We start from the raw sequence: 14,768 nt of genomic DNA, 5'->3' as shown, positions 1-14,768 counted from the left end.
AGGGAGGTGATTGGGAAGCAAACTGCAGAAACGGAGCTACTTGGATACAGACAGTTTCTCAAGGCAGATAGGCTGATTTGTGGCTGCGGGGACTCTTCTGACTTCCAGCTTAGTGTGTCTGATCTTATGGGTACTCTCCTTACTCTGCAACCACTTGTCCTTGGGCTTCCACTGCCTGCTTTAACCTTACCTTTGTGAGGTGTTTCTTCTCCTTCAGCATCTACATTTGTCGAGCAGTATCCCTTGTGTTTGTGGTGAGAGCCACGGAACAACTCAGGGCTGAAGTTGGAGGGAGGGGAGTTGTATTCAGTTCCTGTTTCTGACTTCTGTATCCCTGCAGCAAAACTGCTCCTTAATGACATGGGAATCTCATAATGCAGATGTCTGTGGGATGACTTTTCTTTTGTGAAGCCTTATACAAACTCAAGTTCTGCATTTCAGAGGTGCCCAGGTTGATTCAGGGTTTGGCGGTGTAACCTCGGCATGCCAGGGAGAAGGATGGGGTTTGCTGTGCTGCCGTTCCCTTCCCTAGTATTTCTCATTCAGCTCGTATCTGACAGCTCTTTCTAAAACCCATGCAGAATGAATCCCTAGGTCCCAGCCTGATTCCTAACACTCCTAACCTCACCTGACAGAATGCGAGGTGTCAGAGCTGCTATTTGCAGCCCTCGTGGCTAGCAGGTCTGTGAAAACACCTTCAGGGCAGAAAGGAGTGAGGAGAATGAAGGTACGAATTTTCCCTAGGGAAAGCGGGTTCGCTGGGATGGGGCAGGGAGCTGGGTAAGTCCAGGAGCATACAGTGCATTTACCAGTACGCTGCGCTTACCGGGTGGGACTGTTCTCTTCAGTGGCAGGCTCTCTGCTCTTAAAGAATCCCTGCCGTTTGATCCCATATGTGGCTAGCCACGTGCAGTGGGGGCAGTTCTCTGTTGTTCGGAGTTCGCAGGTACTTAGGATGTGACATGAAGTCTCTTGGATCTCTTTTTAGACTACAGCTTTCCTGCTGCCTCTCAGAAGGCCCTGCCGAAAGGGAATGGGACGCAGGTAAAAGACAACTGGGAAGCAGCTACTGTCCATCCGCCGGCAGAATTTGTAGAGCCTGACTTGCACACACCTTTCTCCAGCACGCTGGAGGAAGAGGAGGGGCTGCTCCCTATAGATCACTCAAGAGGAGGAGTGGAGAGCCTTCAGACCTCTGGGCCAGAGGTTACATCTTCTGAACCAGCGGGCCAAGAGGAGTCCTTGTTCTCCGTCGTGTTTTCCACAGCCTCTGCCCGCCCAGGTGTTGTGACTGAGGCAGCTGTGGGAGGGCAAGAAGAGGACTCTGCTCCTGCTGGCTTAGACCTTGGGAGCAGCATGGGGCCGAGTCTTCTGCCAGTGTCTTCTGTTTCTTCTACTGCTGCTGCAAGGTCTCCTGGTATTTTGGAAGAGCCCTTTGAGGTGACAGACGGAGACACGTGGGCTGTCGGGGGAGCGTATTCCGAGCAGACTGTGACTACCGCAAGAGCAGAGCTTGCAGAGCCCACGGTGGAGGCTGGTGGGGAAGAACATTCAGCCCGAGAGGAGTTCTTGGAGACAACGGTGGGGTGGGAGATGCTGGAGCCCACAGCGCTAACTGAACTTGAGCAGCCAGCAGAAACGCCTGTTTGGACACCCGCTCCTGGCGGCAGCTCCACAGACGCCCAGACTCATTCTGGTGGTGAGCAGCACCCCGCTTCCTCTGCGGCTCCGTGGGACAGGGCTGAGGAGCCCGTGCAGGATCCTGTCTGGAATGACACCGAGTCGGCCACAGAGGCTGTGACAGCAGAGGGGAGCCTGTCGCCGCAGGCTGGGGACGCCCGCATGGCCGTGCTGCCGACAGAAATGCCCTGGAATTCAGCACAGGTAGCGCTGGGAGGGGGCAGCGGATGGGGGGTTGTACTGGAGATATTTGGCAGGGTGCTCAACCCCTTAACCTTACCAGCCCCCTAAGTCTGACTGGTGGAAGTAGCTTTTCCTGCTCGTCCAACTCAGCCCAAACTGAATTTTGGAGGGTTTTTCACAGCACTTCTTAAGGTACCTGTGGTGCTTGGGGAAAGCCCTGCCCCCCTCACATCTTCCCTCATGAAAAACCCTGCTTCTAATAAACACCTTCCCTCTGGGGCACACGTGGCAGCGAGAGCTCCTTGTTTTCTCAGACTTCATTATTGGAAGTGTCAGGACAAAAACGGCCCCAAGGATTTCTGGAAAGGGAGTGAGAAGGAAGTGCTATTTTTGTTGCCGCTGCCTGATGCGGTCACCAGATGCAGAGCAGGTGGAGCAGGGCAGAGCGATCTGTGAGGATGTTAGTCTAGGAGAGCCCGTGGGTGAGGAGGCGTGAGGTGAAGTACAGCTCCTGAATCCAGCAAGCTGGCAGCTGGTAAAGGCAGGACGAGCAGATTGGTGGAAAAAGTACCAGGGAAAGCTTTTAATTTTTCTTTCTGCCCCAAAGTACTTGGGACCCTGAGTGAGTGACTTAGTCTTTTTGTGCTTCCTGCCCAGGCTGCAAAGAACTGCCCTCTCTCACCAGTTTAAGCTCCCCATGGGCTCCTGGTTAGGTTTTGTGGTAAGAGTTGATCACATATAGAATAAGGCTGCAGGCTAGAAAGCTTTGCATTGAGTTCTCAACTCATCCTAGACTCTAGATATGAGGGGAAGGTAAGCTGGGCTGTGGGAAGCTGGCGCAGTAGCCTTGTGCTGCATGTGCTAGCACTGAAATGAAAGCAGCCAGTGTCCCGCATTACAAATGGAAGGGTGAATCCTCTGTAGTGCGAAGAGAGTACAGATCCTTCCTCTGAGAAGCACTTCTCTGGGGTATGGCACAGCCCCGTGTGTACCCCGTGCTTTCAGCAGAAGAGCTGCATTTGCTATACAAACCCAGCTGTCTTTACGTCTTGTCTTTCCAGGTGATCTGCAAAGACTGGAGCAACCTTGCGGGGAAAAACTACATCATCCTGAATATGTCGGATAACATTGACTGTGTAAGTCAGTCCACGGAGATTTGCTGGCATGGGAGGAATAGTGCTGAGAGATGTGGAGGCAGGCGCAGCTCTTGCTGTGTGCTTTCACTACAAAACATTTTAAAAGCACTAATTCTCAAAATCCCTACAGAGGCTGTGGAGAGAAGGACAGAAATATTCCTGTTCCCCAAATGGGTAAAGAGTGGGTGGATTTCACTCAGTCTAGACCATGTCAGTTCCAGATTGGATTTTGACTAACTCCTGGCTGCTAGTTTGTGCGTGTTCACCTGGTTTATCAGGAGACATGAGAGCTTCTAACTGTGTACCTCTTGCTTACAGGCAGTGTGGCAGGATTGAGGTGTGACCCTTCCTCCTTGTCTTCTTTTTCCTTCTTTTCCTTCCAGGATATAGGAACATTCCTCTGATGGATCAGAGGAAAAAGGATTCCCCACTTGCAGTGTGAATGGTTCAGTATCAAGCAGCTGTCTCTAAATCTTCCTTAAATGCCTCTTGTTCCCACCCTGTTACCTTGTGTGTTATCTGGGACTGTTAACTAGACGTGCTCTGCTAATCCACTGCCTGTCCATCCATCCCCGCAAAGCTGCAGTTAATTCATGAGCCCGGAGCCCCTTGTGGATCTCTGGTAAAAGGGCTCATTCACCTCTGCTGGGCCTTCTATCAGGCACTTTAAAACCAGTTGTGAAAGGCCTGGGGTCAAGGTGCCTTTCATAATTCTCAGAAATGGTTATGAGCCTGACAGCCTGAGACCAAAATATTTCATCAGGGAGCCCCGTTCTGTCCTTGTGTGTCTGCACTCCTGCTTGTTGCAGCTCCTGCCGTGGGCAGAGGGGAGTGGTTTTGTTACTGCAGGGTGACCCTTCTGCACTGACCTGTTTCCACTAGTGGTGAGTTTGTGGTGTGTGTTCTTGGGGCTCAAGGTGAAATATCTGGGGGCAGTGAAGGCAGGTGATTTACACCACAAAGCGCGCTGACTGCTGTAGAGGCAGATTAAAAGTCACGCCTCATTCCTCCTGACTTTAGGCAGACAGGTTTGCCCTTTGGAGAGTCGTGTTTCTGTTGTAGTTCACAATTGCAACTCTGAAAACCATTCCTTTTTCCTCCACATCCACCATTACTCTTTCTGCCATCTCTGTGGAGTTTAAGTGCTTATTAATTTTGCAAAACATGGTAGCTTCTTTATTGTGGTCTTGTGTTGTTTCAACCAGTGGAAGGGCAAGAGCTGAAAAGCAGACGTGGAGATGTCCCTTGACAAAACTGTGCCTTTACTGTTGGATCCTCAGTTCTGTCATGCTGAAAGAAGGAAGTGCCCTGGGATAGGCAGGCCTGAACTGTTTTTCTACTTGATTTCATGTTTCAAAAAACTTCCCAATGGGTGATTTGTACTTTCCTCCCCTTTATTCTAAGGGACACTTGTCAACACACGTATTTAACACGAACATTGCTTCATTCCCTGTCTCCCATTACCACTTTGCATGGCTGAAATTGGAATCAAGCTCTTTTCCTTCCCACCACTGTTGGCACAGTTTGTTTCCTACCCATGGCAATTTGCTCACTTTGGGCAGGTCACCTGTCCTCTGCCTCCCCCTTTTGTTTTCTGGTTTCTGCATCCAAGGCCTGCGCTGTCGGGATTTCTGGGGCTGTGGCGCAGAATCTGCGCTGCAAGTGCTGTAGCTTAAATTAGCACGAGGGGATTTCTCAAATATTTCCTATGTTTTGATGCCATGATCTGGTGCAGTGCTGAGTCCCGCTGAGAAGCCGAGGGACAAGGAGGGTGCCCAGCCCCTTGCAGAGTCGCACCGTGAGCTTCGATGTTCTCTGTGGCGCCAGGCTCTGGCCCGGTGCAGGGCCGATGTCTGTATTGCAGGGTTAGGCTGGCAGCTTAACTTCCTCCTGGGAAGCTCCATCTTCCTAATGGGCTCTGGGCAAGGCAGTCGCTTCAGTCCCTCTCGGCACATCTCCCACTCAGTATACCTGGGAACTGTGCCCAGGAGAGCACTGCAGGATCTCACCTGACACTGGCACCTGGGTATACGCTGGGAGGTGACCTCCACGTGGGCTCATGTGCGTTCAGAGGAGAATCCATCAGCGCTCTACAACGTCACGGGGAAAGCAGAGGAGAAATATCTCACGCCCGTTGTCCCCCTGCTCTTGGGCTAAGCTTCTCCCCTTTTCCCCCGTGTCCTCCAAATGCAGCTGCAGGCCGGCAGCAGGAGCCACAGCTGCTCAGCACCATGCCGCATCCCCGCACTGCTGTCCCGGGCTCCCCGGCAGCACCCGCAGCCTGGCGAGACGAGGCACCGGCAGGCCCGTGTGAGCCAGGCCGCAGCCAGCGGTGTCTCTTCCAATTAGGCCCTTTTCGGCACAGGCCTGTGCCTGCCCTGAGCGCTTCGGATTGCCATGGCAACGAGAGCTCTCCATTTTATTAATCATCTGTGCGGCCTTCGGGTTGACATGGCAACCGGAGATAAGAATAGAAACGCACGAGTGGGAAAAGCGGCGAAGGAGCCCGCCGAGGGATGGCTGGAGCACGGCAGGCTGAGCTGCGCCCGCTGACCGGCGCTGGCCGCGGGGAGAAGCCTGGCTGATTCCTGCCTTACGTGGTGGTGGTGGTGCTTCACGGTCCCTGCGTGTTGGATTTGGCATGGTGCGGGGTGTATGGCGGCCGCAGGAGCCCGGCAGGAGGGTTGGTTGGTGTGTCCTGGGAGCGTTGCACCAGGTTTAGCGTTGCTGGCTTTCGGTGTGCCTGGCGCAGGGGTTTTGGCCGCACAGCCACGCCAGCCCTGCGGTGCTACACCTGCCCCCTTCCCACCGTGCGCTCACCGAGGTCCCTTTCCCGTGGCAGGAGGAGTTTCGGCTGGAGAGGGGTCCCCAGCTGTTGGCGCTGGTGGAGGACGCCTTCTCCAGACAGACGGACGGACTGCAGGACCGCTGGCTGATCTCCCTGAGCAAGCCCAATGAGAACGAAAAGCACTTGCTAATGACACTGGCAGGGGAACAGGGTAAGTGCTGGGAGGAGGAGTCTTCCTGTCATGGGGTTGTTTCTAGGGGGCTCTCAAACAGAGGTGCTTAGCCGTGTTGAAAGGAGCTTTTGCTCTCCTGTCCCCTTCAATCCCACCAATTCCCAGCGTTAAATGGGCTTGAGGGATAGAGTGGGCTCTGAGGACTTAAGACCCTTTTTCTTCACATCTTCCTTCTGGCTTGTCCCTCGCTGCTTGCACCAAGCTCTCTTCTGCACTTTGCTTCCTGCTTCGCTCCCTCCCTGGATTGCCTTCACACGTCTCCTTCCTCACCATGCTTCTGCACTGTCCTCCATGAGCAGGCCCCTGCCATGGCAGGACATGACAGCCTGCTTTTAGGTCACTTCTTAACTTATCCCCAGAGAAACTAAAACCTACAATGAGAGGTGAATTGAGCTGGGGAATTTTAACACCTTCATCCCCTTCTGGTAGGAGCATGCTTCTCCTGTACTGCTTCTGCTTTATTCTAGAGGCCTCTAATGTTGATGTTGTGGCCAATATGAAAAAAGCAGTATTCTAAAATGCCCTATAGTAGTAGGAATATAGAGCTAATGTTTAAATTATATTTGCTGTATCGATGCCTTAAAAAGCCCTTAGGCTGGACCATGTGCCAATGAAAAGGCTTTGGTAAGCATTTGGTCTTCTGAAATAAAGCCTTAAGAGAGGACATCTCCCTTCCTGGAGGGAAAAAAAAAATCTGAGCAGCAGCACAGCCAACCTGGGAGATATCCCTGAGTTTAGAAACCTCAGGAACCAAAGTATTTTCTGCTTTGAAGAGTTGTGCTTTTGTTCAGTTCCTCTCTTTGCTGCTTTGCGAGTGAATGTAGAAATGGGCCTCAGCCTCTAAATCCTCCCGGACTGCTCACGCTTGCCTGGCTTGGAGAACAACCCAGAAACTGCTGGGGAAGGAGGGTCCCAGGAGGGGCTGGCTCAGTGTGCGCCGGCGACTCCCTGGCTAAAGCAGTTTCCTGCTGGGACTGAAGCTGTTACAGCACACCTCTTGCAGCCTCTGCTGTGGTGCCAGGGATGCTGCTTTGCCAGGGTGCCCTGAAGAGCAAAATGCACCTGCTAAAGGATGCAGTAGGTAAGCATGGGGCTCTGTGGGAATGTCCTAAGTGCTGCAGCTCAGGATCAGAGCAGGGCAGCTGGATCGGGCAACATAGGCACCTGCCTCCGTGACTCTTCGGATGCTGCTGCTCACAGAGCAGACGCAGATCCTGAGAGCTGCTGTGGCTGTTGGAATGGTACCTAGGTGCCTGCTGTATCAGTTCATGCCTTTTTTTTTTCCTCCTTTAAGGAGCGTAAGGAGCTTGGTTATGGTCCTTGCATTCTTTTGGCCTCCTAACATAAAGCCAACGAATAAAAATGTGTGTTCCTCTTCCTTCATCCTGTTGGGGATTTTGAGTACATCTTAACCGAGTTAACGTGAGCTGAAAAAGCAGCACTGATCCCTCCCTCTCCTTCTTTGCAGGTGTCATCCCTACAAAAGATGTTCTCATGGCACTGGGAGACGTTAAGAGGAGCTTAGCTGAGGTGAGAGCCTGTCTGCCTGCATCCATCCTTTAAGACTGGCTATACAATTAAAATAAGCATCTTGCAAACTGGGAGCACATCTCAGTCTAACCGAATGTTGAACCCACAGCAGGCGCACAGATGAGTCAGACTCTTGGCAAACTCCCTTCTGCCCTCTCTGGTAGTTGCCAGATCATCAAATGTCTGCTCCCAGTAAGAGAGTAGCTGTGGGTCATTCCCTCCCTGCTTTTCTGGCTTAGTTTTGAAGCTGCTTTTCATAAATTCATTTTGTTGGGATACTTGGTCTTATACTTTCCACACTCTTGCCTGTGGTGATGTGGGTGCTGCAGAGCCCCAGATTCACTGCTGCTTACCCCACAGCTGATTTACACATGCTGGCTGCTCCCATTTGCTCAGTCTTTGCTGGAGGAGGTGGGAGAGGTGCATTTACTAGGTGTGACACGTTCTCACGCAGTCCTCCTGCAATCCCAGGGTCTGCATTTCACTCCTTAGGAGGAAGACAAGAACTGTCTCCACAAGGGCAGGCAATGGATGCCAGATTCCACTGCCAGCTGCCAGTAGTCCTCACGAATTCACTTTTACCCATAGGCAGCTTGGAAGAGAGCAGAGATGAGAACAAAACAGTCCTGTGATCTCTGACTTTCCCCCTTAGGCACTGATTCTCTCTTTTTTTTTTTTTTTAAACATTCCTGGAGTAATTCTGCTGACTTCAGCAGCAGAATTGGGCCACTACCTTGCTAGATGTCTGCTCCCAGGTTTTTCCCTGACCTAACAAACTGGTGCAGTTACACAAAGCAAATTAAGTGCTCAGTGCGGTATTGATTGGCTTACACCAGAGAAAGTGCTAAAAGCCAACCCTGTGGAAATAGTGTGACTGAAGTATCAACACCTAGAACTGTCCAGAAAGACGGATTCGTGCTGGTGTAAGGTTAGACTTCTATGTGCAACAGTGCCCCTGTGTAAGCGTGCATCCTACCACAGTAGCTCCACTGCCTGCCTCTGGCTCTCCATCAATAATGGAACACCGCTCATTGCGCTGACCTTGCGCTAGCACGAGCTTGGGAAGAGGCAGGAGGATATTTTCTTACACCCATCATACTTGCTACTGAATTGACATGTAACCTGTTTGGAATGCACCAAGTCACAGGGAATGGCGTTGGGCTTTGCTGACAACCCCAAGAGAACTCTAAAACTTGGGTGGTTTCTGCCATAAAAGCCTCCCTGTCTCGCGCAATGGTGTGAGCCTTGTGCAGGCAGCCAAGGCAGGGTTGTGCCTACTGTCATTTGCTGATTTGTCAGCTCTCAGGGAAGATGGTGTTAAATTCAGTCGTGTTCCTTCTCATCACGTAAGACAGCGAACATCCTGGCTCCCTAACCCTGGCTTTTAGTTCCTCTGCCCACAGTGACAGTCCTGTACTTAGACCCTGGAAAGTCTGAACAGGATCCCACCTGATTTCAGGCCATGGGTTTCAGTGTGCCCCTTCCTTCCTTCCAGATTGGCATCCAGAACTACTCGACCACCACAAGCTGTCAGTCACACCCCAACCAGACACGCAGCGATTATGGAAAGCTCTTCGTGGTACTGGTGATCATCGGATCCATCTGTGCCATCATCATTGTGCTGGGGCTCATATACAACTGCTGGCAGCGACGCCTGCCCAAGATGAAGAACATGGTGAGCACTGGGTGGGTGGGGAAGGTGGCTGGACTCTTATCCCTTGGGGTTGGAAAATTGGGAGATTGTTTTCCCCTGTGCACCTTCTGGATGTAGCTGGATACACTGCTGGAGCAGCAAGAAAGCCCGTTTAGGGATAAGAGAGATGCAAACCTGTGGCTCTTGCTGTGCTCAGGACAGCTCATGTCTACCATGAGGGCTGGGCCAGGAGTAAATGTACCTTTTCCCACAGATGACCTGCAAAGTCCCCATGACCCTCATAGCCTGATCTAATTGTGCCTTTCAGCAACACTAGGACCTGTTCTCCTTTGTCTCCATTTGTGTTCCTCTCCTTCCTCTGCAGTCCCACGGCGAGGAGCTGCGCTTTGTTGAGAACGGCTGCCACGACAACCCCACCCTGGATGTAGCCAGCGACAGCCAGTCAGAAATGCAGGAGAAGAAGCCAAGCGTGAACGGTGGAAACACCATCAACGGCCCCGACAGCTGGGATGTCCTGATCAACAAGCAGGCGAGCGAGGATGTGGATGTGTTTGAGGAAGACACGCATCTTTAGAAAGACAAGAGAGAGCGTCACCCCCCTTAAATACACTTGTCTCTCTCCTGTCTTAACTGGTGGACCTTGGGATCAGGTGGCTTCTCAGGAACTTTTTAAGGCTTGGGACAGGTCAAGTCTTTGGGCAAGTTTTCCCGATGGAAGTCCTGAGCCTGCATCTGAGGCTTGGAGCCAGGAGGATCACTGAACAGAGGGAAGCGGGAGGGGTGGGTGTGTAGGTCTCTGTGTGTGTGTTCCTATCAGTAGCACCAATGCTTTCATCACCTTTAAAGGCACTTACCGTAGCTCTCTGGTAGTGGCCGAAAGTGGCTGGGCTTGAGAAACAAGGAGGTGAGGCTAAGTCTGCCACCAGGAGCTCTGGGGAGTAAGTTCACTTTGGGAGTCCAGCTGGAGTTACGGCAGCCAGATCCTGACCTTGCTACGTCTGGATTTGTATCTGTGGAGCTGAGACGACGTTCAGTCCCTGCAGGTGCAGTAGAACCTGTGCACCATTCTGGATGGAGAGAGCCACAGTTTGTTTGATGTCCTGGGCAGAGTTTGCATTCCACACATGAAAAGAGTTTTTTGGTGTTTTTGTTTGGTTGTTTTTTAGCACTCTAGCATTCAGCTGCTGATTGGATAGGCCAATGTTTATATCTGGGAAGAACATCCTACTGTCATCTGTTTTTTCCTCACACCCTCAAAGAGCTTCTCTCTATCCCTTTTCCATTTCACAGCTCCAAGCTGAGCTTGCAAAGTTTGAGCACTTTACCCTTGCTTCACTGATTGCAGAAAACTTGGTGCCATGGTGCAGCATCTCAGCTGGAAACTTGCTTTAGGCTGGAGAGTTATTCAAAAAGGACATTTACCTGCCTCTTTCACCTAACAGCCTGTGAAATCAGCAGCAAAGTATCCCTTGTGTAAGTCTCAGTCCTAGACTGGCAGGCCTTTTCTACTCCTGTTCCATTTTCCAGGATAGTTTGGTTTCGGTTGATCTTTTTGAGGTAAATGTAAAGGCTATTGGAGTCTTTTAACAGGGAGAAAAGTGAAAACTCAGATAATTTTCTGGTCCTTTTATTTCCGTTTCAGGATCTTGCCTTGGGGTGTGAAGTGTTTAATGTCACATTGGTGTAAATCAGGGTAACATCTTTAAAATTGCTGCATTCAAACAAATGTAAAAGCCTGTTTAGATGAGATGAGAATCAGATCTAAGAGCTCCCCAATGAATGTTTCTCAGGCACGCCTCAGGCAACTTTGAGGCCCCAGCTCCCTGAAGATGTGTGATAAAAGGCACGTGAATATGCATAATTGTTCTCTGAGCCCTGCCTAAATCAAGACTCAGAACTGCTTTCAAGCCTGAAATCCCAGAACGTTTTTTCTCTCACTGAGGGATTGAGGGACTTGCTTCGGTCAGAGGCAACAGTATTGCTCTCTGTTTTGGTGAGCTGCTTGCTTGCTTACTGCAAGAGGCAGCTTTGCATTTGGTATTTAAGGGAACCTTTGTACAGAAAGACTCCAGATATGCAGCCTGTAAATCTATCCCTGTACATATACGTATTTTTAGCATGCTCATCCCTGATGTGAGTGCCTAAAGTCAAGGCACGAAAGAGTCTGTTGTTTCATTTTGCATAGCGCTTTGCATACAAACTGAATCACAGATCACCTCGATGTAGGACCAGGTCGATAGCAGTCTGTAACGGATTCAAGAGATAGCCTTTGGTTTCCTATCCAGATTCTAACTTTCAGTGTTTATCCTGCCTCCTTACCTTTCCCTGTGTTGTGTAGGAGATGGTGACCATCAGCTCCTTTTGTATCTTGGTAGAGTTGAAGAGATGCCCAGAGGAGTTCCCTCTCCTGCACCAGCAGTTGGCAACGGGTGGCTGGCAGGGGGGACAGTCCTCGTACGTGGATGGCCACGTGTGGCCCTTCGCTGACTGCCCCTTGGTGGTGGCTCCTGCTGAATTTGATGGGTCCGTGCAGTGAAACTGCACAGGTTCAGTGGCTGTGTTGAGGGCATTTGGGGGCTCATGGAATTAAACGCAAGTTGTTATGATACGGTGAGTAAATTTAAAGCATGGAGTTAAAATTTGAGTTTGTATAGCACTTAGCATAACGGGGCCTGGCATGGCTGTGGCCTTTAGGCAGTTTCACTGTATAAATGTTTCTAAGTCCAATAATCCTCATTAAATATGTTTTTATAACCCAGTGGCTATTAAAAAGATACAGCCACCAATCAGATGTGAATTAGCTCACCTGCAAAACACTTTATCGGTGCACTTCATTGCTAGGAGCTGCTTTGCTGCCTCATTTTCTCTCTGCATTACTAATTCAGACAAACAACAATGTGCTGATAAAGTAATGCTTCTTGTTGGGCTCAGTACCTCCTGATTCTGTCAATGTCTTCAAACTTTAAAGAAAGCACCTGGGAGGCACTTGGGCTTGTTAATGAGCTAGCAAGTTCTCCTGGCTTGCTGCTCTGGTTTCTTACAGCCTGACTGTATTCCAGGGACTGTAGTGGACTCTCCTGAACCTGGAGTGCTCCAGGGTGTCTTGAGAGTGTCTAAGGGTGGCTGTCACGAAGGTGAGAACTATCTTCTGATGTCTCTGACTGGGTGCACTTAGCTGTATGATCTCAGTTTCTCTCTGGAAATCTACTGGCTAATACAATTTCCTTGTAGTCTGGTGATACTTTTTATACCTTTTCCATTTGTTTTTTCTCTGTATCCTTTTTTGCACTAGGCCAATCTTGTTAAGTCAATTGCACTGTTGTCCTCTCCTGCAAGCCCTGCAGATGGGTCATCTCCTGGTACCTGTGGGCTGGGAAGTGCTGTAGAGAGGCTGTCTGTAGCCCATTTCACTTTATTGTTCAGTGCTTGGGTTTCCAGCTCTGTACAGGGAGGATTTAAAAAGGAAGAGAAACTTTTGTTTTATCACTTGTAACGGGAAACTTTTCTATCAATTTAATGTAGTTAAACTTCTTTGTAACAAAGACTGTCAAAGCTGGACTGCTCAGAGTGGTGAGCCAGGCAACAGAGCAGATAGAGAAGACAATGTAATTCCTGGAAAACCCTTTTCCACCTACTAGGACTTCGCTGTAGTCCCATCTGCCAAACGTTTGACCGCACTGACACCTGGTGGCTGCTGGGAGTTGGAGACAAAAAAAATAAAACGGAACTTTTTTTCTCCCCTCTTATCTGTGGATATTTGTTTGCTGTGACTTGCCTAGAACAGTCACCTGCTTTGCTCACGGGGGGTTGCTGGAGTTCCTTGTGAGCAGAGGGGCTGGCACCAGGCACGTGCGGGATGGTTTGTGTGAGGATGTCCCTGTCTGCAGAGCAATGAGATGGGACATTTCACGGAGTCACCAGTCTAGAGGCCCTGGACAGCCAGCCCAGGGTCACAGTTCCGTGTGCCCCCTTTCTTCTCCACTTGCCCCCTCTCCTCCCAGGAAACACGGCCAGAAGTCAGAGGTTCTGACTGGAACCGAAGGTGTTTCATCCAAGAGAGCAGCGGGGTGCTGGCGGGAGGAGCTCTGCCTCAGGAAAGTGGCGATTGCAGCAGCTGGATGCATGGCTGGGAGCAGAGCGACTTTCCACCTCTGTGGGACAGGGGCCAGATGTGGTCCGGGCTGGCCGTGCTGCAGCTTGCTTCCAGATGTTGCTGAGATGTCTAGAAGGGGGTCTGTAATGCCGGGTGCGTGTAGTACAGTGCGCTGGGACTTTGCATCCTACAGCCCCCCTCGCAGGGTGTTGAAATGCTGCGAGGACACCTGGTAACTGCTGGGCTGTGCAATATGTAACGGGCCGAGCCCATAGTTCTGGACACCACCTCAGGGCTCGCCCTGGGCAAAAGCTGTGGTGCGAGATGGAATCACGTATGGGTTATCCCACTGTCACCTCAGAGCGTGGCAGCAGTATCCCCCTGCCTCCTCTGTTCCATGTTTCAGGAGTGTGTCCGTCCTTTGCTCCTTTTTCAGGACCATGTCCATCCTTTCAGGGTCGGCAGCAGCTCGGCCCTTCAGCCCCACCATCCAGGGTGACTTCATCCTGGCTCACCCCTGCTGCCCGCCTTCGCTGTGGTGCTCTCCCAGCCTCCTCATAAACGCCCCAGCCGCGGTTGGAGATCACTTGGAAACACGTATTTGACCCTGAGGGAGCCAGACTTGGGTTTTTATTCCCTTTACAACAAAACTCAATAACTGGGTGCCTCAGCACCGAGCCGCGGGGGCACCGCGCCCCGCTGCCCTCGCTGCCCCTCAGGCCCCGGCCGTTGCTCCTCCGGGCCGCGGGGGGGCGGCGACGGGGCCTCTCTCCTCCCTCCCGGAGCCCTGTTTACATCCGGCACCGTTTCCGTCCCCTCCGGTCCCCCCCGGTCCTCTCCGATCCCCGGCCTCCCTTCCCCGGCCCGGCCCAGCCCGACCCGACCCGGCCCGGCCGCCCTCCGCCCGCAGGGTCAATGCGGCGCCGCCGCCCCGCGGCCTGTGCCCGGCCATGGACACCAGCGACCTGTTCACCAGCTGCAAGAAGGGGGACGTGAGCCGTGTGAGGTGAGCTGGGGGGACACGGAGGGGACGGGGGGGGCTGCAGCCGCTGCCAGCACCGTGTCCCCGGCCCCCCCCCTCAGCCCCGGGGCGGGCCGGGGCTGCCCCGCAGCCGGGAGGTGGCTGGGGAGTGGAAGGGAGAGCTCGCTTCTGTATAAACACCCCCCAAAATTTGGGTGGTTGCAGGGTCTTCGCTGTTCTCTGGAGTTTGTTGTAATGGTTGCCTCGTTTCTTAAAATTCCGCCGTCGGGTGGCTGTATATGGGTGCTGTCTGTGGTAAAAACGTCCTTGCGGAGACCCCTCGTCTTCGGCTGATCTGTCTCTCCGGCTGGAAGCTGCGTTTGCAGCGGTAGGAAGCTGGATCTCTGGAAAGTGCTCGTCGTGGAGATACTCAGACGCCTCGTGGCGTAGGCTGTGGGGGTCCCTCCGAGATCCGGGGCTCCTCAGCCTCAGCCTCAGCCTGCTTGTGGTG

General features: G+C 52.0%; 2 protein-coding genes across 3 annotated transcripts in view; both read left to right on the top strand.

The window, feature by feature from the left end:
- PODXL2 (podocalyxin like 2) overlaps nt 1–12,949 on the top strand; it is a 30,170-nt gene extending 17,221 nt beyond the window's left edge. The window contains exons 3-8 of the mRNA XM_083795380.1: nt 989–1,884; nt 2,925–2,999; nt 5,842–5,998; nt 7,488–7,549; nt 9,045–9,224; nt 9,568–12,949. Coding sequence (XP_083651506.1) covers nt 989–1,884; nt 2,925–2,999; nt 5,842–5,998; nt 7,488–7,549; nt 9,045–9,224; nt 9,568–9,777 — 1,580 coding nt within the window. The 3' untranslated portion in view covers nt 9,778–12,949. The remainder of the gene's footprint in view (nt 1–988; nt 1,885–2,924; nt 3,000–5,841; nt 5,999–7,487; nt 7,550–9,044; nt 9,225–9,567) is intronic.
- Nucleotides 12,950–13,096: 147 nt separating this feature from the next.
- Nucleotides 13,097–14,768, top strand: part of ABTB1 (ankyrin repeat and BTB domain containing 1) — a 29,962-nt gene continuing 28,290 nt past the window's right edge. For both annotated transcript variants that reach the window (XM_083795381.1, XM_083795382.1), the window contains exon 1: nt 13,097–14,302. In XM_083795381.1, the coding sequence (XP_083651507.1) occupies nt 14,247–14,302 (56 nt within the window). In that variant the 5' untranslated portion in view covers nt 13,097–14,246. The remainder of the gene's footprint in view (nt 14,303–14,768) is intronic.

The sequence above is a fragment of the Anser anser genome (genome assembly GCF_964211835.1).
Source record: "Anser anser genome assembly, chromosome: 12".
Taxonomy (NCBI): Eukaryota; Metazoa; Chordata; class Aves; order Anseriformes; family Anatidae; genus Anser; species Anser anser.
The sequence above is the reverse complement of the archived record's forward strand: the minus strand, read 5'-3'. Positions and strand labels throughout refer to the sequence as shown.